The following is a 27,428-nucleotide window of genomic DNA, read 5'->3' as shown; positions in this document are numbered from 1 at the left end:
AAAACTTTAATTTAACAAGAAACAAAATGCTTCAAACATTTGTCTAAATTAACTTAATAAAGAATCAAAACGAAATATAACTACTTTGACATTAAAAACAAAACTGAACTATTTTAATGGCTGCAACTAATGTGTAATGAGAAGGATAAATAAGAACATGGGCTTCAGTCGGACTTGGGCTGACAATTTTGATGAGCTGTCGGACACGGGCCGGGCTAGGGCCTCAGCGTCTCGGGCCAGGGCCGGGCTAGGGCCTAGTTTTGAGGCCCGTGCAGGGCTCTAATCTGCCTACTAGATTCAGGCTTTATTAAGCCTATATGCGGAGGATGAAATCCAGTGGGACCTGGAAAGTCACGCGCAGTCCTACGTCACCGGACTAATCTTCACGGTACTTTAGACCGTGATGGAAACGCAGACAGCAGCAGGTCTGGGGGGAAAAGAGTTCCTAGGAAAAAAGTTCCTGGGACAAAATGTTCTGGGTAATTTCGGTGGAAACGGGGCTTTAGTTATCACTTTTGTCTTATGGCAAGGTGCTCCATCATGCTGGAAAAGGCATTGTTCATCCCCAAACTGTTCTTGGATGGTTGGGAGAGGTTGCTCTCGGAGCATATTTTTGTACCATTCTTCAAAATTTGTTAGTGAGCCCACTCCCTTGGCTGAGAAGCAACCCCACACATGAATGGTCTCAGGATGCTTTACTGTTGGCATGACACAGGACTGATGGTAGCGTTCACCTTTTCTTCTTCGGACAAGCTTTTCTCCGGATGCCCCAAACAATCGGAAAGTGGATTCATCAGAGAAAATGACTTTACCCCAATCCTCAGCAGTCCAATCCCTGTACCTTTTGCAGAATATCAGTCTGTCCCTGATGTTTTTCCTGGAGAGAAGTGGCTTCTTTGCTGCCCTTCTTGACACCAAGTCTTCGCCTCACTGTGCATGCAGATGCACTCACACCTGCCTGCTGCCATTCCTGAGCAAGCTCTGCAATGGTGGTCCCCCCATCCCGCAGCTGAATCAACTTTAGGAGACGGTCCTGGCGCTTGCTGGACTTTCTTGGGCGCCCTGAAGCCTTCTTCACAACAATTGAACCTCTCTCCTTGAAGGTCTTGATGATCCGATAAATGGTTGATTTAGGTGCAATATTACTAGCTGCAATATCCTTGCCTGTGAATCGTTTTTGTGCAAAGCAATGATGAGTGCACGAGTATTCTTGCAGGTAACCATGGTGAACAGAGGAAGACCAATGATTTCAAGCACCACCCTCCTTTTAAAGCTTCCAGTCTGTTATTCTAACTCCATCAGCTTGACAGAGTCTTGTCTTCGCAAACTCTCTCACCTGTGTTAACAAGAGAATCACTGACATGATGTCAGCTGGCCTTTTTGTGGCAGGGCTGAAATGCATATGAAAGGTTTTTTTGGGATTAAGTTCATTTTCATGGCAATTAATTGTAATTCATCTGATCACTCTTCATAACATTCTGGAGTATATGCAAATTGTACAGTGGCCCAGTAGTGCACAACACAACACAATTTAAAAAGCAAACATAAATTCACAACACAACGAAATCAAGCCACAACACAACGAAATCAAGCCACAACACAACCAAATCAAGCCACAAAACAACCAAATCAAGCCACAACACAACCAAATCAAGCCACAACACAACCAAATCAAGCCACAACATAACGAAATCAAGCCACAACACTACCAAATCAAGCCACAACAAAACGAAATCAAGCCACAACATAACAAAATCAAGCCACAACACAAACTAAATCAAGCCACAACACAACCAAATTAAGCCACAACACAACCAAATCAAGCCACAACACAAATGAAATCAAGCCACAGCACAAATGAAATCAAGCCACAACACAACCAAATCAAGCCACAACACAACCAAATGAAGCCACAAAACAACCAAATCAAGCCACAACACAACCAAATCAAGCCACAACAAAACGAAATCAAGCCACAACATAACAAAATCAAGCCACAATACAAACTAAATCAAGCCACAACACAACCAAATCAAGCCACAATACAACCAAATCAAGCCACAACACAAACAAAATCAAGCCACAACACAAACAAAATCAAGCCACAACACAACCAAATCAAGCCACAACACAACCAAATCAAGCCACAAAACAACCAAATCAAGCCACAACACAACCAAATCAAGCCACAACATAATGAAATCAAGCCACAACATAACGAAATCAAGCCACAACACAAACGAAATCAAGCCACAACATAACCAAATCAAGCCACAACACAACCAAATCAAGCCACAACACAACCAAATCAAGCCACAACACAACGGAAATGCTCCTGACCACCGAGGGGCACTCGGAGCGAGGTAGAGTTAGTTTTCCTTGCCACTGTTCTATAGATTCGGCAGTCTTACAAAGATATTAATACTACGATCAGTTTAAGTGTATGTAACCATTGTATATCGTCATGAAATATTAATTCAAAATCACCTACATGCATTATAGCTGCATATTTATACTCGATAATGCTTTGACCCGCTACTATGGCGCATGGTACCTAAGGGAACGTCTGCCAAATCCACCAAGTGGTTGAAACGTATAATTTGTATTAATTAAAAATACTTTTAACATTTAAAAAAAGACAAGTTCAAATTCCAAAGTTGTGTTGTGCACTACTGAGTCAGAACACAACTTTGGAATTTGAAATGTCAATATACAATGGTTACATACACTTAAACTGATCGTAGTATTGATATCTTTGTAAGACTGCCGAATCTATAGAACAGTGGCAAAGAAAACTAACTTTACCAGACTCCTGAGTGCCCCCTAGTGGTCGGGAGCATTTCCTTTGTGTTGTGGCTTGATTCCGTTGTGGCTTTTTCGTTTGTGTTGTGGCTTTATTCCATTGTGTTGTGTCTGGATTTTGTTGTGTTGTGGCTTGATTTCGTTGCGTTGTGTCTTGATTTTGTTGTGTTGTGTCTTGATTTCGTTGTGTTGTGGGTTGATTTCGTTGTGTTGTGGCTTTTTCATTGTGTTGTGGCTTGATTTAGTTGTGTTGTTGCTTGATTTAGTTGTGTTGTGGCTTGATTTTGTGGTGGTTTTTTTGTTGTGTTGTGGCTTGATTTTGTTGTGTTGTGGCTTTTTCGTTATGTTTTGGCTTGATTCCGTTGTAGCTTTTTCGTTGTGTTGTGGCTTGATTTTGTTGTGTTGTGGCTTGATTTCGTTGTGTTGTGGCTTTTTCGTTATGTTGTGGCTTGATTCCGTTGTAGCTTTTTCGTTGTGTTGTGGCTTGATTCTTTTGTGTTGTGGCTTTTTCGGTGTGTCGTGGCTTGATTTCGTTGTGGCTTTTTCATTGTGTTGTGGATTTTTCGTTGTGTTGTGGCTTTATTCCATTGTGTTGTGGCTTTATTCCATTGTGTTGTGTTTTGATTTCGTTGTGTTGTGGCTTGATTTTGTTGTGTTGTGTCTTGATTTCGTTGTGTTTCGGGTTGATTTTGTTGTGTTGTGGGTTGATTTCGTTGTGTTGTGGGTTTGATTTCGTTGTGTTGTGGGTTGATTTCGTTGTGTTGTGGCTTTCTCGTTGTGTTGTGGCTTGATTTCGTTTTGTTGTGGCTTGATTTAGTTGTGTTGTGGCTTTTTCGTTGTGTTGTGGCTTGATTTTGTTGTGTTGTGGCTTGATTTCGTTGTGTTGTGGCTTTTTCGTTGTGTTGTGGCTTGATTCCGTTGTGGCTTTTTCGTTGTGTTGTGTCTTGATTTTGTTGTGTTTTGTCTTGATTTCGTTGTGTTGTGGCTTGATTCCATTGTGTTGTGTCTTGATTTCGTTGTGTTGTGGCTTGATTCCGTTGTGTTGTGGCTTGATTCCATTGTGTTGTGTCTTGATTTTGTTGTGTTGTGGCTTGATTCCATTGTGTTGTGTCTTGATTCTGTTGTGTTGTGGCTTTTTCATTGTGTTGTGTCTTGATTCTGTTGTGTTGTGGCTTTTTCATTGTGTTGTGGCTTGATTATGTTGTGTTGTGGCTTGATTTCGTTGTGTTGTGGCTTTTTCGTTGTGTTGTGAATTTATGTTTGCTTTTTAAATTTCGTTGTGTTGTGCACTACCGGGCCACCGTAATATTGCCATCATAAAAACTGAGGCAGCAGACTTTGTGAAAATTATTATTTGTGTCATTCTCAAAACGTTTGGCCACGTCTGTACACAAATATGTACACGATTGGTTGTCTGCTGCTAAGCATCCAGCGGTAACATTCTAACACCGCTCCGTTTCACACTGTACTGAAGTCTGGCACAGAAATGCGGGGTTAACGCTGCAAAAGCGGTGCTAACTCTGCTCCAGAGCAGGGTTTCATAACCCAGGGTAAAAAGTGATGCTAACCCTGCATCTAAATTACAAGTGTGAAACGTTCCTTTACCCGGGGTTAAAAGTGGTGTTTAGAAAGACGATAACCCGGGGTTAAGCAAGCAGTTCAAACTAAGACCAATCAAATGATGTGCCAAGCAGAATCATCCCTTCCTGTAGATTTATCTATGTATTGTTTCACAATGTTCAAGTGTGTCTTTGATGTTTGAAAACACCCCATGCTTTGCATACAGCATACACAGAATGAATGGTTAATAGACACGCTCATGTATTGTGTTGCTGCTGTGCTTTTGTTTTGGCCTTTTTGGCCTCAGGACAGATCGCAGAACAAACAGAAATCATGAACTGAAAGGCGACCATGATGATCATTTACATCTTTAGCTCTGTTTTCGCCGTCTGTGGGCGTTTAATGAATTTTCCTGTTTGAGTGAACACACTGTTTAAAGACTTGTCTGCAGTGCCTGTCTCTCTGTAGGAGGGAAAGAGACAGTTGAGGTCATCAAAATATCTCTGTAACTTTGTGCAGAGGTCATTTTAGCCCCATTTGTTATTGCTCCTTGTTGACCAACCTATTGGATTGTGAGACCACTTGTTTTCTGCTCTTTATCGATGAAATGCCTGGAAAATATTATGTAACTCAGATTTTTTAATTATATGTCCATTTTTATCTGAGACAGAAGGTTCTAGTGAAGTTTGAGCGCAGCAAGAGAATTAATTCACCGAACTGGCACAGAGGAGTGAAAGATTTGAAGAAGTCCTTCCCTGGAGAGAGAGATTAGAGATGGAGTCGTGTGCATTTGGAAGTACATTTCTCAAATCTAAGACATCAGAAGTAGGAGATGCATTTGATAGTCATGAAGTTAGACATGGGTGACACACTTATGCCTTGATTATGGCAATAAAGTGAACAGAATGTGTGCTGCTAAATAACCGAAATCATCGCACAGTGAGGGATTGAGAGTTCATTCTCTTGTTTTTCAAATTTCGATATTATCATACTGATTCTGTCATTTATGCAAACAGAAAATCACAGAATCTATCAAATGTATTACTAATACGCACTGATGCTTGCGTATTTTGTTGTTGTTGTTGTTTCATTTCCTGGAGGATTTTGTTATTATTTGGCATTTGTTATAGTTAAAAGATCATATTTAAAGCGAAAGTGTTAAAATAATAGTTAATATTTCACATTTTATCATGTAGACAGACACTCTACTTTTCAAAAGCTTGGGGTTGCTAAGATTTTATTTTTGTCTCTGCATTTATTATATACAGTAAAACCGTAATTCTTACAACTAATATTATTATTTAAAATAATTGATTTCTATTTGAATATATTTTAAAATGACATCTTGACCCTTTATTCAAGCATATTTGGTAGATTGTGCTTGGAGTCATTTGTGATAATGAATTCCAAATTCTAATATAATATATAATATAATAAAAATATAATATTATATATTTTTCAGACACTTATAATATAAAAACAACATAAATAAATGCATTTTTTATATGTATTATTTTATTCATAATATAATTAATATAATATAATATTGTGAAATTGTATTACAACTAATATTATTATTATTTAAAATAACTGATTTCTATTTGAATATATTTTAAAATTTAATTTATTCCTGTGATGGTAAAGCTCCATCATTATTCCAGTCTTCAGTGTCACATGATCCTTCAGAAATCATTCTGATATGGTGATTTGCTGCTCAAGAAACATTTCTTACTATTATCAATGAATCATGGAAACCATGATTCATTGATGAACAGAAAGTTCAAAAGAACAGCATTGATTTGAAATAGCATTTGAGCATTATAATAAAATAAAACATAATTGGATTTACTGTCACTTTTGAACATTTTAATGCAATTTAATTCCATTTAATTGCCAAATAAGAGTATTAATTTATCTTTGAAAAAAATCTTACTGGCACCAAGCATTATGGTAGTGTACATTATTAATATATTGAGACATTATTGATTGGAACATTAAAATATATTTAACAGTATAACAGTAATGACCAACGTCTGCTGCATTTTTAGCAAACACCCTCCATGTTGTCTTGGTACTGTTCCTCGAAACTCATGTCAGGATGAACAGCAATGGACATTTTTCCCCTTTCAAACACAGTGTACTCTCTGGAATGCTAAAAGCAACCTGGGGTTACATGCTTTCCTCCGGGACGCAGTGGTGATAGGGCATCTTACAGTAACTTCACAGTTCACATAACACCTCTGCCAAATTTGAACCTGCAACCTTTAGGTTATGAGTCCAGACTGTTAACCACTACGCAGTATGCTCACTGCTAGCAAAGCTTACTCTTTGGTAATCTTTATTACCAGGCCCCATAATCAAGATATAATTAAGATTTTTATGCATTGATTTGGAAGAAACGGTGAAAGTTGATTTTTGGGTGAAATTAAGCTGTATGTTAGCCTTTTATCAAGCCGTCTCTGCAATTGTATCAAATTCACACATCATAAAATGTGAAGACTGGGAACATTCCTCACACAAAAGTAGGTGACCTGATTTTTATGTAAATTGGGGGAGTTTACCCCTGACGCTTTGTGTAAGAGGGGCACCATGGCCTGTTTTTCATTAGTTTTTCTAAAAAGTGAAATCTATTTATGTTTCTTACTAAATATATCCAGGAAGCAAAGCACAGAACATGGACACTTTCATAGAATAGAAATGATTATTTTGGAGTCTTTGCAGTAAATCTGACATTATATTACTTTTTAGTTCAACAGAACAAACTGTTTGAAAGTAGCCTAACAAGCAAGGCCCACATCAAGATGTTGGTTCTGGGAACTCACCATTGGCAGGGCTCAATCTGAGGGGCGGGATAAACGGTTGCCTTTCAAATTCCCTCTTTGCGCAATGGGATAGCGCTACAACCAACCAGAGCAACGAAGAAGGTGAAGCGGAGCTAGTTGATAGATTAAACTTTCGCCGTATCCGGTCGGCAAAACTCCGAACACATCTTCCTTTTTTAAGAAGGACTTCAGTGCCGTTCTTTGTTCTTTTCTCAAAGAAAAGCTTAAGTCTTCCAGAGTCGTGGCCAAAGCCGATTCGAAAGACCACTGTTCGCCAGCTTCTTTGTTTACAAATAGCACGCTGAACCGCGCAACTCTGCCGTCATTATGTTAAGCCCACCCACCGACTCTATACACAATGTGATTGGCCTGACCAGAGTTTTCCAGCTCGCAAGCCAATGGAGAGTTGCTAGACGACCCTGGCTGCAAATGAGATTTGCTGCCGCTAGGGTGCGTCTAGATTTCTAGGCTAATTTGAAAGGGTAATTTCATGAGAAATCTACATTTCCATGATCGCTCAAAATTCTGTTGAGAAACAATCTCACACTTTCCTCCAGTGGCCCACTCATCATTTCGTGGTAATATGGAAGTAGTAGTATAGATATTATTGTTTAGTGTTTTGTTCTATCCCACATATTTAAAATATTTTAAAATGATCAAATTTTATTCAAATTTTGACAGTTTAATGGAACTTGTAGGTCATTAAAAACAAATATCCCCTCTGGACATCACTTTTGGTCACTACTGTAATATACATAACATAGAGAGCATGTTTCAAGCTTAAAAATCATTCAATTTCTCACTCTTCAGGGAACTATGGTGAGAGTGGAATGGAGGCCTTCAAAGACATGGCAGCAAAGGAGGGCATCTGTATCGCCCACTCTGACAAGATCTACAGCAATGCTGGAGAACAGAGTTTTGACCGTCTTCTCGATAAACTCAGAAGCCACCTGCCCAAAGCTCGTGTGGTGGCGTGCTTCTGTGAGGGCATGACCGTACGTGGCATTCTCATGGCCATGAGACGCCGCCGCCTAGTTGGAGAGTTCCTGTTGGTTGGCAGGTGAGTAACCCAACACATGTGCTCCATACACACATGGTTTATATTCTTGGCAGCTGCTTTGTTATCAAAGAAACAGCTAGAAAATACTCCTGAAATTGTGCCTGTAAGCTGTAGCAAGCACTCTTGGCAGTTTTAGAAAACAAATCTATTTTTTTCCTCAAAGTTTAGATGGTGTATTAGAAACGCTTACTTTTGCAGCACACTTGAGAAAGATTGTAGGGGAGACCGGGGCTAGTTGTCACTTGTTTCACTCCAGTGAATATTTCTCAGAGTAGATTTGTTATGTTTGGATGTTACATTCTGTTTAGACACATAACATAGTTGGATAGTCATGAGGGAATGCACACATTTTTTGAGAGAACACAAAGTTTCTCAAGGGAACGCAAAGTTTTTCGAGAGAACGCAAACATTTTGTGAGGGAGCGCAAACAATTTGTGAGAGAACGCAAAGTTTCTCGGGGGAACAAACTATTTGTGAGGGAATGCAAAGTTTCTCAAGAGAACACAAAAATTTTGTGAGGGAACGTAAAGTTTCTCGAGAGAACGCAAACATTTTGTGAGGGAACGCAAAGTTTCTCAAGAGAACAAACATTTTGTGAGAGAACATAAAGTTTCTTGAGAGAACGCAAACATTTTGTGAGGGAACGCAAAGTTTCTCGAGAGAACACAAACATTTTGTGAGGGAACGCAAAGTTTCTCGAGAGAACGCAAACATTTTGTGAGGGAACGCAAAGTTTCTCGAGAGAACACAAACATTTTGTGAGAGAACATAAAGTTTCTTAAGGGAACAAATAATGTGAGGAAACGCAAAGTTTCTTGAGAGAACCCAAATATTTTGTGAGGGAACGCAAAGTTTTTTAAGGGAACGCAAACATTTTGTGAGGAAATGAAAAGTTTGTCGAGAGAACGCAAACATTTTGTGAGGGAACGCAAAGTTTCTTAAGGGAACAAACAATTTGTGAGGAAACGCAAAGTTTCTTGAGAGAACGCAAACATTTTGTGAGGGAACGCAAAGTTTTTAAGGGAACGCAAACATTTTGTGAGGAAACGCAAAGTTTGTCAAGAGAACACAAACATTTTGTGAGAGAACGTAAAGTTTCTCGGGGGAACAAACTATTTGTGAGGGAACACAAAGTTTCTTAAGGGAACACAAACAATTTGTGAGGAAACGCAAAGTTTCTTGAGAGAATGCAAACATTTTGCGAGAGAACAAAAAATTTGTGAGGGAACGCAAAGTTTCTTGAGAGAATGCAAACATTTTGTGAGAGAACGTAAAGTTTCTCTAGAGAACGCAAACATTTTGTGAGGGAACGCAAAGTTTCTCGAGAGAACGCAAACATTTTGTGAGGGAACGCAAAGTTTCTTGAGAGAACACAAACATTTTGTGAGAGAACGTAAAGTTTCTCGAGAGAACGCAAACATTTTGTGAGGGAACGCAAAGTTTCTTGAGAGAACACAAACATTTTGTGAGAGAACGTAAAGTTTCTCGAGAGAACGCAAACATTTTGTGAGAGAACGCAGTTTCTCCGGGGAACAAACTATTTGTGAGGGAACGCAAAGTTTCTTGGAGGACGCAAACATTTTGCGAGAGAACACAAAACATTTGTGAGGGAACGCAAAGTTTCTTGAAAGAATGCAAACATTTTGTGAGGAAACGCAAATTTTCTCTAGAGAATGCAAACATTTTGTGAGGGAACGCAAAGTTTCTTGAGAGAACGCAAACATTGTGTGAGGGAACGCAAAGTTTCTTGAAAGAATGCAAACATTTTGTGAGGAAACGCAAATTTTCTCTAGAGAATGCAAACATTTTGTGAGGGAACGCAAAGTTTCTTGAGAGAACGCAAACATTTTGTGAGGGAACGCAAAGTTTCTTGAGAGAATGCAAACATTTTGTGAGGGAACGCAAAGTTTCTCGGGAGAACGCAAACATTTTGTGAGGGAACGCAAAGTTTCTTGAGAGAAAGCAAACATTTTGTGAGGGAACGCAAAGTTTCTTGAGAGAATGCAAACATTTTGTGAGGAAACGCAAAGTTTCTCGAGAGAACGCAAACATTTTGTGAGGAAACGCAAAGTTTCTCGAGAGAACGCAAACATTTTGTGAGGGAACGCAAAGTTTCTCGAGAGAACGCAAACATTTTGTGAGGGAACGCAAAGTTTCTTGAGAGAATGCAAATATTTTGTGAGGGAACGCAAAGTTTCTTGAGAGAATGCAAACATTTTGTGAGGGAACGCAAAGTTTCTTGAGAGAACGCAAAAATTTTGTGAGGAAACGCAAAGTTTCTCGAGAGAACGCAAACATTTTGTGAGGAAATGCAAAGTTTCTCGAGAGAACGCAAACATTTTGTGAGGGAACGCAAAGTTTCTCGAGAGAATGCAAACATTTTGTGAGGGAACGCAAAGTTTCTTGAGAGAATGCAAATATTATGTGAGGGAACGCAAAGTTTCTCGAGAGAACGCAAACATTTTGTGAGGGAACGCAAAGTTTCTTGAGAGACCGCAAACATTTTGTGAGGAAACGCAAAGTTTCTTGAGAGAACGCAATCATTTTGTGAGGGAACGCAAAGTTTCTTGAGAGAATGCAAACATTTTGTGAGGAAAAGCAAAGTTTCTCGAGAGAACGCAAACATTTTGTGAGGAAACGCAAAGTTTCTTGAGAGAATGCAAACATTTTGTGAGGAAACGCAAAGTTTCTTGAGAGAACACAAACATTTTGTGAGAGAACGTAAAGTTTTTCGAGAGAACGCAAACATTTTGTAAGGAAACGCAAAGTTTCTCGAGAGAACGCAAACATTTTGTGAGAGAACGCAGTTTCTCCGGGGAACAAACTATTTGTGAGGGAACGCAAAGTTTCTTGAGAGAACGTAAACATTTTGCGAGAGAACACAAAACATTTGTGAGGGAACGCAAAGTTTCTTGAGAGAATGCAAACATTTTGTGAGGAAAAGCAAAGTTTCTCGAGAAAACGCAAACATTTTGTGAGGGAACGCAAAGTTTCTTGAGAGAAAGCAAACATTTTGTGAGGAAACGCAAAGTTTCTTGAGAGAATGCAAACATTTTGTGAGGGAACGCAAAGTTTCTTGAGAGAAAGCAAACATTTTGTGAGGAAACGCAAAGTTTCTCGAGAGAACGCAAACATTTTGTGAGGAAACGCAAAGCTTCTCGAGAGAATGCAAACATTTTGTGAGGGAACGCAAAGTTTCTTGAGAGAATGCAAACATTTTGTGAGGGAACGCAAAGTTTCTTGAGAGAACGCAATCATTTTGTGAGGAAACGCAAAGTTTCTTGAGAGAACGCAAACATTTTGTGAGGAAACGCAAAGTTTCTCGAGAGAACGCAAACATTTTGTGAGGAAACGCAAAGTTTCTCGAGAGAACGCAAACATTTTGTGAGGGAACGCAAAGTTTCTTGAGAGAATGCAAACATTTTGTGAGTGAACGCAAAGTTTCTCGAGAGAACGCAAACATTTTGTGAGAGAACGCAAAGTTTCTTGAGAGAAAGCAAACATTTTGTGAGGAAACGCAAAGTTTCTCGAGAGAACGCAAACATTTTGTGAGGAAACGCAAAGTTTCTCGAGAGAACGCAAACATTTTGTGAGGGAACGCAAAGTTTCTTGAGAGAATGCAAACATTTTGTGAGGGAACGCAAACATTCTTGAGAGAACGCAAACATTTATAACATAACATATATAAACAAAAAAAACCATTGTTTTGCCAACATTTATTATAATTCATCAATTGTATAAAATTATACACATGAGAGAACTTGCTCTGACAACACATTGATAAACCTAGAGTAAACATACATTTCTGTTTTTGTATGTTTGATTCAAAACCATACAGTGGTTTCTGAGATATAGCGCATGTGACAACCAGCCCCAGCGACCCCTATCTTCTGTATCTTCTTTACTGCCTGTTATCTTGTGTTCAATTAGTGCTTTTTCCACAGATATTGAGGGGTCAGATAGGGCCACCCCATCAGGCAGTTCTGTAGGTATCTCAAAGAGACTGTGTTTACCTTTTGAATGTCCACCCACGCCTGTTGATCATCATCTGCAACTCTTTGCTTGTATGTGTGCGTGAGAGACAAAATCAAGATGGATCAAAACATGGAAGCAAGGCTCATCTTTCTGTCTGTTATCACCACAATTGTTGCCATCACCATCATCATCACCATTATAGTGAACAATCATCCACCACTGACGCAAGGTATGTGATTTATAATTGTTTTAGTGATAGGCACTTGATTTGTGTTATGATAATAACTCCTCTTGAGTGAGCCTATTGATTCTGTAATCAAGACTTGAGAGGTGTAGTGACACCTAAATAATTCTGTAACGCTGTATCTGTTTCAACAAGTACAGATTGTCTCTTAAACACTCTTACATTTCAACGATATCTAACAAGCGCATCCAGCTATTTGTGCAAGATTACTAATTTGCCATTCAATTAATTGATATTTGACAGATGCTGTGAAACGAGTATTTTAAGAGTCTGACTTGGCATCGACATCTTGAAAAATGTGCACATGATATTCATAGTGTCAAATGAAGTAAGAAATGATTCTTCCCATTTTTAATCTCCTGGAGTGTGACATCTAAATGACCTATTTTTAGCTTCACCCCCAATTCAGTTCTCACTGTTCCATTAATAAATCGCTTATTATGGATATTAAGGACTGAAATAATGTATTATGTCTTTGAGATATTAAACTAAGAATAATCCCTCCAATTTCTGCTTCTGTTCAGGAGCTCTTTGGTTTGGTATTTAGACATTCGCTCATTGGTGGATGTGAGGACCATTTTTTAAAATCTTAAAGGTGAAGTGTCATTTTTTCAAACTTAAAATTCCCAGTTATCCCAGTTTTATATGCAGAGATGACTATAAGGAAGTTTGGATGAGTATCGACAATATCTGGCTCAACCTATGGTGTATTTTTGGGATGGGATTACCTGTTCAACCAACAATGGAAGACACGCTGGGGCTGTTGGGAGTGTTTTGGGAAAACATTATTTTTTGCAGTTCTGTTTTGTGCACACTTCACCTTTAAGGATGAGCTTACATCAAATGGGCTGAAAAAATAAAAAAATGTAAATTATGGGGGGGAAATATATAATTACTGATATATCATACCTTCAACTGGCAACCTAAAAATTGTGACAGCTAAATGAATGGGTTTTATAGTCAAAAATATTGTAAAACATATACCAAATAAATATGCGGGTGGTCCACAATGATAACCTCGAAAAGGAGCAGCTGATATTTTTAATATCACTGAATCAACCTGAATTAACAAAGTACAGTGTTATTTTAGTATTATTTATATGCTATTATAGTATTTATTAATATTTATGAATAATTTGAATTAGCTCTCATTTTTCATTCACATTGCTTTTTAATATTTCTATATAGCTTTCATTTATTTTAATTTCAGTTTGTTTTAGTAATTTTAGTACTTCGACTTAAACTTATTTATTTCAGTTAATAAACCAAGCCAAGACAACATTTCTAATTTTCATTTAAGTTTCTTAATTTTTTTGTAGTTTTTCATCCACTATTTTATTTCAGCTTTATTTAATTTACCAAAAACAGCTCTTTAAAGGTACTGTATGTAAGTTTCTGACTGTACTCAAGCTTAAAAATGCCATAATATGTTTGCAGATATTTAGGGAACATGCTGAGTTCACCTACTCGTTTCTCTGAAAAACAATGCTACATCCAGTTATTCTACTTTGAAATGTGCGTTCCGTGTAAGAATGTCTGTTTTTGTTTTGCTCTGTGTGAAACCGCACACTGCCAGTTTATCCAATAGTATTTCGACACCCCAGGTTGCCAGTTGGCAGAAAAATCAGCGTATTGCAGCCATGGAAGCCAGCAAACAAACTGCATCAGAGATCGCAGATTCTACCTGACCTAAAAAAGCCTTAGTACTCATCTAAAAATCTCTATGAGCGGTAATATTAAAACGCGGATAAATCAACTCATCAACTTACAGTGTGCAAGTCTCCCCGCCTTCCATTGTCAAAAGTGCTCGCTCCTGTTGCGTGTCCCCAAACTGGCAACCCGTGTGAGCGTTGTGTCTGTGGAGGAGGGGGCGGGGCAAACAATATTTTGAATTTAGACTGCAGTACCAATTTCAACCACTAGCTTTCATTCTTACATACTGCACCTTTAGTAGGCCGCGTGTCCACCAAAGCCAGCTGAAAACGCTAGGCGCTCTGCTGAAAACTTCTCGCTGTGGGCGCTTGAGAGCGTTTTGGCAGCGCAACGTTTTTTCAGTTGAGACTGCTTATTATGATACGGAATATCCGCGGAAGTGTTACTAGTATCTCATTTAACAGATAGTTTGTTTCTGTATTGATTCTATATAAAAATGCCGATACAATGTAAAGTATTTGCTGGACACGCAGCCTTAAGGTAACAATTGTAAGTTAAAATCTCCAAAAATCACTGAGATTTTTTAAGCATGTTCTGTGAATATTTGTCACTACTTCTCTAAAGAAATATTTGGTTACACTTTATTTTAAGGTGACGTAGTTACAATGTACATTCTCAAATAATTACTGAGTAATATTAATTAACTACATGTAGTTACTATAGCATTACGTTAGGGCTAGGGTATGGTTTAGGGTTAGTTACTCGTAATTACGCATAATTTACTGTTATTACTATAGTAAGTACATGTAGTAACGTGTAACTACTTCACCTTAAAATAAAGTGTTACCAAATATTTTAGTGAAATTTTGATTTAATCCAGATTTAATATCCAATCATTTGTCCATGTTTTTTCAAATCACAAACAAGCTCCATTGTTTCGAGATCAGCTCTTTTAATAACTTTGTAATCAGATGTAATATCAAACTGCATGCATCTGGAAAATCTTTGTTTTGGTGAAGTTTAACAGGATTTGTTCTGTGGTAAGGGCCTATATTTTGCTTATTTATGTCGTTTCTGAATATTTGAGGAGGATCTATTTCAGAAAATGGTGTCATGGTCTTTATTCTGGGCCTCTGGGCATTCCAGACAGCCTGGATGGGTTGAAAGAAGATGCCATGTTTATGGGGGTGCCAGTGCCAGTGCCAGTGACTGTGAGTGTGTGTGTGTGTGTGTGTGTGTGTGTGTGTGTGTGTGTGTGTGTGTGTGTGTGTGTGTGTGTGTGTGTGTGTGTGTGTGTGTGTGTGTGTGTGTGTGTGTGTGTGTGTGTGTGTGTGTGTGTGTGTGTGTGTATGCGTGGGTGAGGTGCATTTGTGTGTGCTTGAGTGGATGACCGAGTGTGTGTGTGTGTTTGTTTGATGAGGTGGCAGACACCAGCTCCAGGGAAGGTAGCCGAGTGTTGAGATTTTTTTCTTTGGTTCAATAAGAATATGGCCACTGTGTCTCTGTTCCAGTTACTTGATCTCTATGTGGCTGCAAATGTGATAAAGTGTCTCAAGACATTTAAAAAAAAAAAGAAGCTCCACGTACTTTCTTTGGTATCTCGCTTGATTTCTGACTTCATTCATTCATGTAATACCCTGCATATGCACGTTTGCTTCATTGGCATTCTTTCATTAACCCTACACTCGGTGGTGTCAATTCACCAAAAGCCATATGGCAAACTCTGATGATGTCGTCAATTGTCCCACATACGTTCTTTCATTGCTAACACTATACATGCTGCTGCAGCAGCCATCCTCAAATACCACAACAAGCACATCTTCACATATTGAAGCCATTTGACAATTTGAAATGCATGGAATTGAAATTCATGCAAAGATATAGAGTGGCGCAGGTATGACGTCATTTTGTAGGCCAACCGGCCGTTAGCATCACACTGGTTCCCTCGAGAAAAAACCCAATAGGATTGTCCCATAGGCTTTTGGATTATCGCAAAAAAACAAGCTCTGTGATCAACAAAATTTAGGATACTTACACGTTTTTTCCATCAAGATAATTATCACAGATGAGGCTGATCTTTTTTTTCTCGCTTTGTGAAGAGTCACTTACAAGGTAATACAAAAATAAAATAAATACAAATAAAAAATGAAAATAAATGCATCAAAGAAAAATGGGCAAGGCTGAGACATGCAGCAAAACAAAGGAAGCGGGTCTTTGAAATTCTGGTTGCTAAATGTCAGAAGAAATAGAGTTTAACTTACGAGGTGGTGTACAAAGTATCCCAAATTGATGCATTTGTAGCCAGTGGGATCTTCAGTTTTCAGTTTTGAGTGTTAATAAAGAAGCTAAGATGATTTCCAACATACATTTTATCTGGTTGTTGTCGTCTTGTTTTTGTTTTGTGTATGTATTCAGCTCCCACATCTATTGAATCCTTTTTTTAAAGGGTTGTTTTGCCCTACATAAAACACAAAAACTTTTGACCTTTTAACTGTTAGAATTAGTTTTCAGGCAGGTGCAAAGATACAAAATAGTGACTAGAAATGAGCATGAAAAGTAAAAATATATAAAAAAAGAAATTTTAAAAAAGTGTCCCGATGTCGCAGAATATTTTCTCTATCCACGCAATGTTCTCACCCTTTTTTACCCCTCACCCGTTTGCATCCCTGCAAGTAACAGCTTAAAAAAAACACGAGTGGGGTAATACTGATGTATTTGATGTCGTAGAGTAAAACGTGAAAGTGTCTTGAGCTTGTGTTCACCACAGACCTTATTTCAGCCATTTAACCAAAACCCCATTCAAAACACTCATTGACTTCAGGACGAGGGAACCGGAAGTGCTAAAATGCTAACTCGCTTCCACGTTTTGGCCTACAAAGTGCTGTCATACCTGCACTACTCTATAGCGATGGCGAAAAAGAAAAAAAAATTCACCCAACTTAAAATACGACGAGTGTCTGTCTAGTGCGTCCAAAGACGAATCGCATATAGCTTTGATTATAACCCAGCAAATTAGACAATTATAGACCATTGTTATAAGATTGAAGGACTTTTCAAAGACTTTCAAGTACTTCCCAACTTTTTCCAGCACTTCAAAGCTCAAAAGTCTGAACATTATCCAATTTAAATGTTATTTTTAATGTGATGACCTAAAGCATTTTTTTGTTCATGCTTCAAAGATTTGTAAAACAATTGTTACGAAAGTCTGTCTGACAACATCTGCTCTCAGCAGCCTATTGACAGCCACGAAAGCAGTGATGTCCAGGCTCTGCCGTTTCACAACTGAATGGCTTTCAATTATTTACTAACGAGCAGTTTGCAGACTGTGCCCAGCCATCTGTCTCTAGTGAGCGTGTATAGACACTGTATTGTATTCTGTTGTATTATCTGTCGAATTGTTCATCAGTGAAGTGTGCACAAGAGCTGATCCGTAGCCGATGATGGCTGATCTGACTCCACCCCGGGGATGGATAAAAATGTAACCTTAATTTAATCATCAGTCTCACTTTGCAGCTTATTTGCAGCATTTGTTGGTGTAAATCTGATATTATTTTCTGTCCTTATTACAGCAGCATCCCACATAAGTGAGTGCGTGTCATTCCTCTGTGGGCTAATTGTTAACGGATTAAAACTGTGATTCGTGTAGATTCCAAAACGTGAAACACCCACATGTTTTTCCTGAAACATTGATATATAAAGCATACAGTCATGTGTCTGCGTGATGTGAAAAAGAAAGGACACCCTATTGAATTCTATGGTTTTATGTATCAGGACATAATAAAAAATCATCTGGTTCTTGGCAGGTCTTAAAATTAGTCCAACCTCAGATGAACAACAACACATGATTATTTAACAAAAACTAGGCCGAAATGGAAAAGCCATGGGTGACAAACTAAGTACACCCTTATTGCTTCCATAGGAATTAAGAGGGTAAGTAGCATTTAGGCGGTGCTAATCAAATCTCTTTTATCATCAGCTAGTGTGATCACCTCTATAAAAGCAGAAGTTTGCTGGTCTAGAGCATTCAATTGTGTGTTACCACAATGCCAAGGAGGAAAGACATCAGCCATTTCCAAACAATTTGAAATCCATTATTCTACAGTAAGGAAGATTATTCACAAGTGGAAAACGTTCAAGACAGTTGCCAATCTTCCCAGGATTGGACGTCCCAGTAAATTCCCCCCAAGGTTAAACTGTGCAATGCTCAGAGAAATCACAAAACACCCAAGAACTACACCTCAGACTCTACAGGCTGTTATGTTAAAGTTATTAAAGTTCATGGCAGTACAATTAGAAAAAGACGGGACAAGTATGCCATGTTTGGAAGGGTTGCCAGGAGAAAGCTTCTTCTCTCTAAAAAAGAACATGGCAGCACGGCTTAGGTTTGCAAAGTTAGATCTGAACAAACCTCAAGACCTTGTCCTTTGGACAGACGAGACCAAAGTGGAGATCTTTGGTCATAATGCACAGCGCCAATTTAGGCGAAAACTAAACACAGCATATCAGCACAAAGAGAGGCGTTACAGTTTCTTCTTAAATTGAATATGGAAGGCGATCTGGCGGAAGCTAGATATTTTACTTTATAAAGTTTTAAATATGGATATTTTTCTAACAAAACCCCATCGATTTGCTTCAGAAGGCCTTAATTAACCCCCAGAGCCGCGTGGATTACATTTATGATGGACGGATTGCACTTTTTTGAGCTTTAAACCTTTGGGCCCCGTTCACTGCCATTATAAAGCTTGGAAGAGCCAGGATATTTATTCAATTCAATTTAATGCGCTTTATTGTCCCCAATGGGGAAATTTGTCTTGGACTCTGGTGCCCACATACACATACATTGATCAAAGACATAATACACACAAACCATACACATACAAAGATTGCTTGCATAAAAACAACATCACTTGTATAAAAATACATACTACTTATTTAAAAGTCTAATCGACGTTGGTACAAAGGATTTCTTAAAACGATTGTATTTGCACATAGCAACCTATATCAATTATTATTAACATAACTCTGATTGTGTTCGTCTGACAGAGGAAAGTCATATACACATAGGACGGCTTGAGGGTGAGTAAGTCATGGGGTCGTTTTCATTTTAAAGTGTACTCCTGTGGTGTTTTCTGGGCCCTGGATGTGTTTTGACATGCCCTGACATTTGAGCTTATTTCTGTTACTTGTACTGTTTGCATGGCTAAAGTCTGATTACTCTGTATTCAGCACAAACTCTGCTACAATAATATGTGAGCAGCATGTATTTAAAAGTTTGTAGTTTTGAGAAAATGACGTTTATGCGTGGTTTGTGAAAGAACAAAAAAATAAGTCACTGAAATATTACTGAATATTTGTTCACAAGACTTTTGAAAATTGGATCAAGTAGGCTAGAATTTTTGCTTCAAGACAATGTATATGTGTTGCACATAAAGCAATATATTGATTTAAATTTTGTAAGACATGTTTTGTTAATCATCATGAATATTGGTGTTTTTCACACCTGTAAAGACCCTCCCCTGATGGCCCTATCAGCTGAAAAAGACTGTGAGGGAACTAGAACAAATAATGTGAAGAAAATAAAATAATGGCTTTTTGAATTGTTTGAACATAATGAAGGACAAAAATGGGGGGGGGGGGGGGGGCAATCGTGGTTCTTTATAAGGGACACTCAAAATGTTTGTACTGTACCACACAGTGTATGTTATTTCAGTGTCTGCAGTTAAGAGATCAAAAACCCTACAAACAATAAACAAACCATAAACAAAAACCCTACAAACCTCAATGAACTGAAGCAACATTTTGAAGAAGAGCAAGCCAAAATTTCTCCAGAACGATGAGAGATACTGTCATACAGAAAACCATTCCTTAAACTTATTGCTGCTAAAAGTGGTTCTACAAGCAATTTAATCAAATGGTGTACTTGGTTTGTCCCATGGCTTTTGCATTTTGGCCTTGTTTTTGTTAAATAAATAATGACACGGTGTAATATGTCATATGTTGTTGTTCATCTGAGGCTGTTTTTAAAGACCTGCTAACGACCAGATGATTTTTATATGGTTCTGATACGTAAAACCATCAAATTCTAAAAGGATTTGAACGTTCTAAAACTCTGTCCTTTCTTTCTCACATGACTATATATATATAATACTTTTATAAAGCATACTTTTTATGATTATTATTTTTTAATTTTTTTTATTCTCGCTAAATCCAGATTTTGGTGATCTGGTTTTTCCGAATCTGGTTGAATAAAATAAACATAATAATAATAATCTCGAATGTGATTGAAAATTGATAAATTTACTTTTTGCACATGTAAACGTAATATATATATATATATATATATATATATATATATATATATATATATATATATTTTTTTTTTTTTTTTTTTTTTTTTTTTACATTTTATGAAGTCTAACCATAGTCATAAATGGACTAGTCCACTATAGAGCACATAGGAAAAATGATTCTCAATACTTTATTTTCCAGAAGATATTCAAGCTTGATATTATTATTGCATTTGAACTGAATTGGCTTTAGGGTTTTTTTGGGGGGGGGTTTCGATCTGAGGAACTTTCATCAGACCGAAATTTGAGTATTTCCTGCTAACACAAACAAATCATTGAATCAGTGTTTTAAACAAGTTCATTTAAAAACCGAACGTTCAAAAGATTAAGGTACTGTATTCATGTACTATTCAAATATTTCTCTTTTAATTGTCTCATACGCACGTTGTAACACAAAGAACAAGTGAGAAATGTTCTACTCAACTATATCAATTGCATAAAGCAAATATTTCATAAATCGACCCTGCATCATTTTGCGGTATGTACAAGATGCTTTAATGTGCTGTAAATGCTGTCAGACATCTTTGTAAAGACTGTGGCGCCTTTGCGTTGGCATTTTTGTTGTCTTTGTAAGTTTTCCTGCAGCAGCAGTGGGCAGAGTGAGGCTGACCCGCTGGGGTCAGTGTGTGGGTTTACTGAGCTGTTCAGCTCTTTTCCATGAGATGATTCAAGCTCCTGCTTATGTGCTCCTCTATGCTTTCCCTCCCATTGCTTTTGCCTCCAAGGACAAGTTATGAAAGCCTCTCCTTACCTACCATGAGAACAAAAATGATACCTCCCACACACTGCTGAGTTGTGTAACATTTAACGCTGTGAGTTTAGGAAGTGTTAGAGAACATATAGATGGAGAGGATGCTGAAAAGTATAGTTTTTTATATATATATATAAAGGAGGAGGAAAAGATAGACTCATATCTTGCCATCCAAAGATCCCTTTGATGCTTAATAGGGAAGTCTTGGCACATATACATCTCATGGAGAGGTTTATTATGGCCGCCAGAGTGTGTGACAGTACTGTCAGTGTGAAAAACTGTCCGGCTGTGTCTTCAAGACCTAATTCATAGTGTAACCTGGTCATTACTACTAGGCGTTTGGCTGTTATGTGGGTCAGTTTGGACTGGGAGGCTCCCTGACTGTCTCAAGGGAGGTTGTTCTATAAAAAAGCCACTCATTACTCACTTGTCTCTTGCACACTTTGCAGCGATGGTTGGGCTGACCGATATGACGTCACGGATGGCTTCCAGAGGGAGGCAGCAGGGGGAATCACTATCAAGCTGCAGTCTGCTTACGTCACATGGTTCGATGATTACTACCTGAACCTGCAGCCGGACACAAACATCCGGAACCCCTGGTTCCCTGAGTTCTGGCAGCACCGCTTCCAGTGCCGGCTGAAGGGTCATCCTCAAGAGAGTGTCAAATACAACAAGACCTGCACCAGTGAGTGGAAGATGATCCCTGGCCATGACAGACACACAGCTTACATGATTTGAAGACGTTTTAACTCAGTTCATCCATCTATCCATTTGTCAATCCATCCATCAATCCAACCATATACTGTATACATCCATTTGTTTTTCCATCAATTCATCTGTTTATCCATCCATCTCTCTCTATATAGGTCTGTCCATCCACCTGCCTGTTCATTATTCCATCTATCCATCATCTACCATCCATCAGTCTGTTAGTCTATCCATCCTTCCATCCATCCATCCATCCACCCATCTTTCATTCCATCTATTTGTTCAATTATTCATTATCCGTCCATCCATCCATCCATCCATCCATCCATCCATCCATCATCTTCCATCCATCGGTCTGTTAGTCAATTCATGCTTCCATCCATCCATCCACCCATATTTCATTCCATCTATTTATTCAACTATTCATTATCCATCCATCCATTCCTCCAGTCGTCCATCCATCCATCATCTTCCATCCATCAGTTTGTTATTCTATTCATCCTTCCTTCCATCCATCCACCCACCCATCTTCCATTCCATCTATTTATTCAACTATTCAGTATCCATCCATCCATTCCTCCAGTCGTCCATCCATCCATCATCTTCCATCCATCAGTCTGTTAGTCTCTCCATCCACCCATATTTCATTCCATCTATTTATTCAACTATTCATTATCCATCCATCCATTCCTTCAGTCATCCATCCATATTTCATTCCATCTATTAATTTAACTTATCATTCATCCATCCATCCATCCATCCATCCATCCACCCATCTTTCATTCCATCTATTTGTTCAATTATGCATTATCCGTCCGTCCGTCCATCCATCCATCCATCCATCCATCATCTTCCATCCATCAGTCTGTTAGTCTCTCCATCCACCCATATTTCATTCCATCTATTTATTTAACTATTCATTATCCATCCATCCATTCCTCCAGTCGTCCATCCATATTTCATTCCATCTATTAATTTTACTTATCATTCATTCATTCATCCATCCATCCACCCATCTTTCATTCCATCTATTTGTTCAATTATTCATTATCCGTCCATCCATCCATCCATCCATCCATCATCTTCCATCCATCAGTCTGTTAGTCTATTCATCCTTCCATCCATCCACTCATATTTTATTCCATCTATTTATTCAACTATTCATTATCCATCCATCCATTCCTCCAGTCGTCCATCCATCTATCATCTTCCATCCATCAGTTTGTTATTCTATTCATCCTTCCTTCCATCCATCCACCCACCCATCTTTCATTCCATCTATTTATTCAACTATTCAGTATCCATCCATCCATCCATTCTTCCAGTCGTCCATCTATCCATCATCTTCCATCCATCAGTCTGTTAGTCTCTCCATCCACCCATATTTCATTCCATCTATTTATTCAACTATTCATTATCCATCCATCCATTCCTCCAGTCATCCATCCACCCATATTTCATTCCATCTATTTATTCAACTATTCATTATCCCTCCATCCATTCCAACAGTCGTCCATCCATATTTCATTCCATCTATTAATTTAACTTATCATTCATTCATTCATCCTTCCATCTATCCATCCATCCATACATCCATACATCCACCCTCCCATCTTTCATTTAATCTATTCATTCAACTATTCATCATTTATTAATCTATCCGTCTATCTATACATCCATCCACCCAACGATACGTTAGTATTTTATTCCATCTATTCAATCAGCTATTCATCATCCATTAAGTTGTCCATCCATCTTTTCATTCATCCATCCATAATCTGTCATCCATCCATGTAGCAGTATTTAATTCTATCTATTCTTTCAATTATTCATTATCCATCCATCCACCCACCCATCTTTCATTTAATCTATTCATTCAACTATTCATCATTTATTAATCTATCCGTCTATCTATACATCCATCCACCCAACGATACATCAGTATGTTATTCTATCAATTCATTCAGCTATTTCAATTTCAATATTTTAATTAATTCATCATCCATCCAGTTGTCCATCCATCTTTTCATTCATCCATCCACCCACCCACCCATCTTTCATTCCATCAATTCATTCAGCTAATAATCATCCATCCAGTTGTCCATCCACCCACCCATCCATCCATGAATTAGTATTTCATTCTATCTGTTTATTCAACTATTCATTATCCATCCATACATCCATCCATCTATCCACCCATCTTTTATTCCAACTATTTTTCAACTATTCAACATTTATTTATCCATCCATGTATCGTCACATTTATCCGCCCATTTTATTCTATCAATTGATTCAGCTATTCATCATACATCCAGTTGTCCGTTCATCCATTCATCTATTCCTTCATCCATCAATCATCTATCATTTATCAATCCATCCATCTGTGTAGCAGTCTTTCTTTCCATGTTCATTCAACTATTCATTATCTATCCATCCATCCATCCATCCATCCATCCATCCATCCATCCATCCATCCATCCATCCATCATCAATCCATTTATCTGTACATCAGTCTTTCATTCCATCAATTTATCAATTCATTTAACTATTCATTATCTATCTAACCATCCATCCATCCATCCATGTCCTTTCACTACTTCATCTATTCATCCATTTGTCCATTTATCCATCTAATAATGAATCTTTCAACAGAAATTTAATCAAATAAATTACATAATGTCTGTATCTGCTGAGAAAAGCCCTCAAATGAAGATTAAGACATTACTGTGGCAGATGAAAGCACTGAATAGATATTATAAAAAAGGGTGAATTTAGAACTGAATATATTGTTTGTTTCATTGTTTGTTTTCACTACACCATTTCAAAGAGAAAGAGTCGCTCCGACATCAGTATGCTCAGGACACGAAGATGGGCTTTGTGATCAATGCCATCTACTCTATGGCTTACGGCCTGCATGCAATGCAGAAGTCTCTGTGTCCCGGCTATGCAGGCCTGTGTGAAGCCATGCGGCCGATTGATGGAGGTAAACTCTTAGAATTCCTCATGAGGACAAACTTCAGTGGCGTCTCGGGAGAAGTGGTGCTGTTTGACGAGAACGGAGACTCCCCGGGGAGGTAGGAATCTTTTATATTCCGCTCCATTCACAAGTCAGAATGTGCTTGTAAACTCCTTTCAAAGAGACTGAAAACAATCTCTCGTTGATGTCATTGTGAAGTAATTTTGAGCAATATGAGGAAACCATGTTGATGATTTTAAAAATGTTTCTGGGTTAACCATGTGTTTTTCTAGGTATGAGATTATGAACTTTAAACAGATGAGTGAAGAGGACTATAGCTACATCCACGTGGGCAGCTGGGACAACAGTGGGCTGAAGATGGATGATGAGGAGATTTGGGCCAACAGCAGTGCCATCATCAGATCAGTGTGCAGTGATCCCTGTGAAAAAGCTCAGATAAAGGTGAAAAAGGCAGAGAAGGATCTTTTAAAGAGAAAGGGCCAGATTTACTAAACAGGGCAAATTAGCGTGAGAGCGCATTTCCATATATGCGCCGAATGGAGTGGACAGCTCTGCGCGTGATCTACTGACAACGCGCAAATTAATGAACACAGACTTTAGTAAATCCTGACAGTATTTTTTTTTAACGCCAAAAGAGGGTTTGCGCTGGCGCAATCTATTAGTAAATCTGGCCCAAAATGTGTTATGTCAGTGTATATATGTTTTTTTATTTGAAATTTGTTTTATTTATAAGTGTATATATGCTTATTTATTCTTATCATTCAAAAGTTTGGATTTTGTAAGATTTTGTATGTTTTTTAAAGAAGTCTCTATCTCATTAAGGTTGCATTTACTAAATCAAAAATACAGTAAATCATTATAAAATATTGGTACAACTTCAAATAACTCTTTTCTATTTTATTATGTCTTAAAATCTCATTTATTCCTGTAATGGAAAAGCAAAATTTTCAGCATCATTACTCCATTCTTCAGTGTCACATGATCCTTCAGAAATCGTTCTAATATGCTGATTTGCTGCTCAAGAAACATTTATTATTACGATCAATGTTGACAATATTATTACAATAATATGTTCTTTGATCAATAGAAAGTTAGAAAGAACAGCATTTGTTTGAAATATAAGTAGTAATATAATATTGCAGTAATACTTTAGTAATATTATAAATGTCTTTACTGACACTTTGATCAATTTAATGCATCTTTGCTGAATAAAAGTATTAATTTCTTTTAAAAAAACAACAACTTTTAATCAAACTTCTAAGATATAGCTTTTCCCTAAAAAAACCCACTATCTTAAATCATGTGGCTTAATAGGAGAGATGTTTTCTAGTTTTCTAAGCAATATGAATTTCACATTTGAGCGAGACTTACAAATTTGATTTGATTGTACAAAAAATCCATCCTATAACTACAAATTTCATCTAGCAGATACAGTAATACATGTGTGAAAAATTCTCATTGACTTATATCGATACAAGAGCCTGCACCGTATTTAGGCAGGTGATTATCATCTAATCTTGGAGGTGGAACATTAAGCACCCACAACACCTTAGCAACTGCATGACAACCACTCAAAACACCTTAGTAACCACATAGCAATGCACTGAAAACCACTTAGAACACCTTATCAACTGCATAGAAGTGCACTGCAACCACCCACGACACTAGCATTGCGGCGACGGCTTTGAGAGCAAGCATTTTCTTCACAAAAATCTATAACCGGTCTGTTCTGTCCACCTCAGGTTATCCGTAAAGGTGAGGTGAGCTGCTGCTGGACTTGCACTCCGTGTAAAGAAAACGAGTATGTGTTTGATGAATACACCTGCCGTGCTTGTGAGCTTGGATCCTGGCCTACAGATGACCTCACAGGTGATTCTACCTCCACTTTCAGAGCAAAATGTTCTTCTCGTAGTTCATCTAGAAGTCACAACCGCCTTTTACCCATAATTCTAAAACTCTTAGACCAGCCACATAAGCTTATCATCTTGTACAACAGTGTGTGATATAAGTATCTGGGTCACCGAATAACATCGGAGACCCATTTATCTCGTAGAGCGTTATTTGAGAATCTGGACCATGGCAACTTAATGCCAAAAACAGAGATTTGGACTTGGCGGGGGTCCCCGTCAGAATGTTCCAGAATTGCTGTCAAGCGTAAGCCCCGAAGCAGCAGTCTCTCAGCATGTAGTACATTACTGGGAGCTGAGGCCACTCTCCTATTCATGCGAGAGCCTTAGTGCCAATTTTCGACATTTAGTAGCATTTAATTTTGATTACCTGTGATTTAGTAGTTTTTAGATTTTATACCATACATTTTTACAAGGATCTTCTATATACACTCACCTAAAGGATTATTAGGAACACCTGTTCAATTTCTCATTAATGCAATTATCTAATCAACCAATCACATGGCAGTTGCTTCAATGCATTTAGGGGTGTGGTCCTGGTCAAGACAATCTCCTGAACTCCAAACTGAATGTCAGAATGGGAAAGAAAAGGTGATTTAAGCAATTTTGAGCGTGCCATGGT

The 27,428-nt window shown here is 38.1% G+C and overlaps 1 protein-coding gene across 1 annotated transcript in view; it reads left to right on the top strand.

Moving 5' to 3' along the window:
* grm5a (glutamate receptor, metabotropic 5a) overlaps window positions 1–27,428 on the top strand; it is a gene marked incomplete at both ends in the record, with an annotated part of 38,955 nt that overhangs the window by 2,466 nt on the left and 9,061 nt on the right. Inside the window, 5 exons of the mRNA XM_079803927.1 lie at window positions 7,995–8,244; window positions 21,664–21,899; window positions 24,750–24,996; window positions 25,172–25,340; window positions 26,642–26,768. Of these exons, the coding sequence (XP_079660053.1) occupies window positions 7,995–8,244; window positions 21,664–21,899; window positions 24,750–24,996; window positions 25,172–25,340; window positions 26,642–26,768 (1,029 nt within the window). The remainder of the gene's footprint in view (window positions 1–7,994; window positions 8,245–21,663; window positions 21,900–24,749; window positions 24,997–25,171; window positions 25,341–26,641; window positions 26,769–27,428) is intronic.

Source organism: Gobio gobio, assembly GCF_949357685.1.
Source record: "Gobio gobio genome assembly, chromosome: 22".
NCBI classification, from domain to species: Eukaryota; Metazoa; Chordata; class Actinopteri; order Cypriniformes; family Gobionidae; genus Gobio; species Gobio gobio.
The sequence above is the reverse complement of the archived record's forward strand: the minus strand, read 5'-3'. Positions and strand labels throughout refer to the sequence as shown.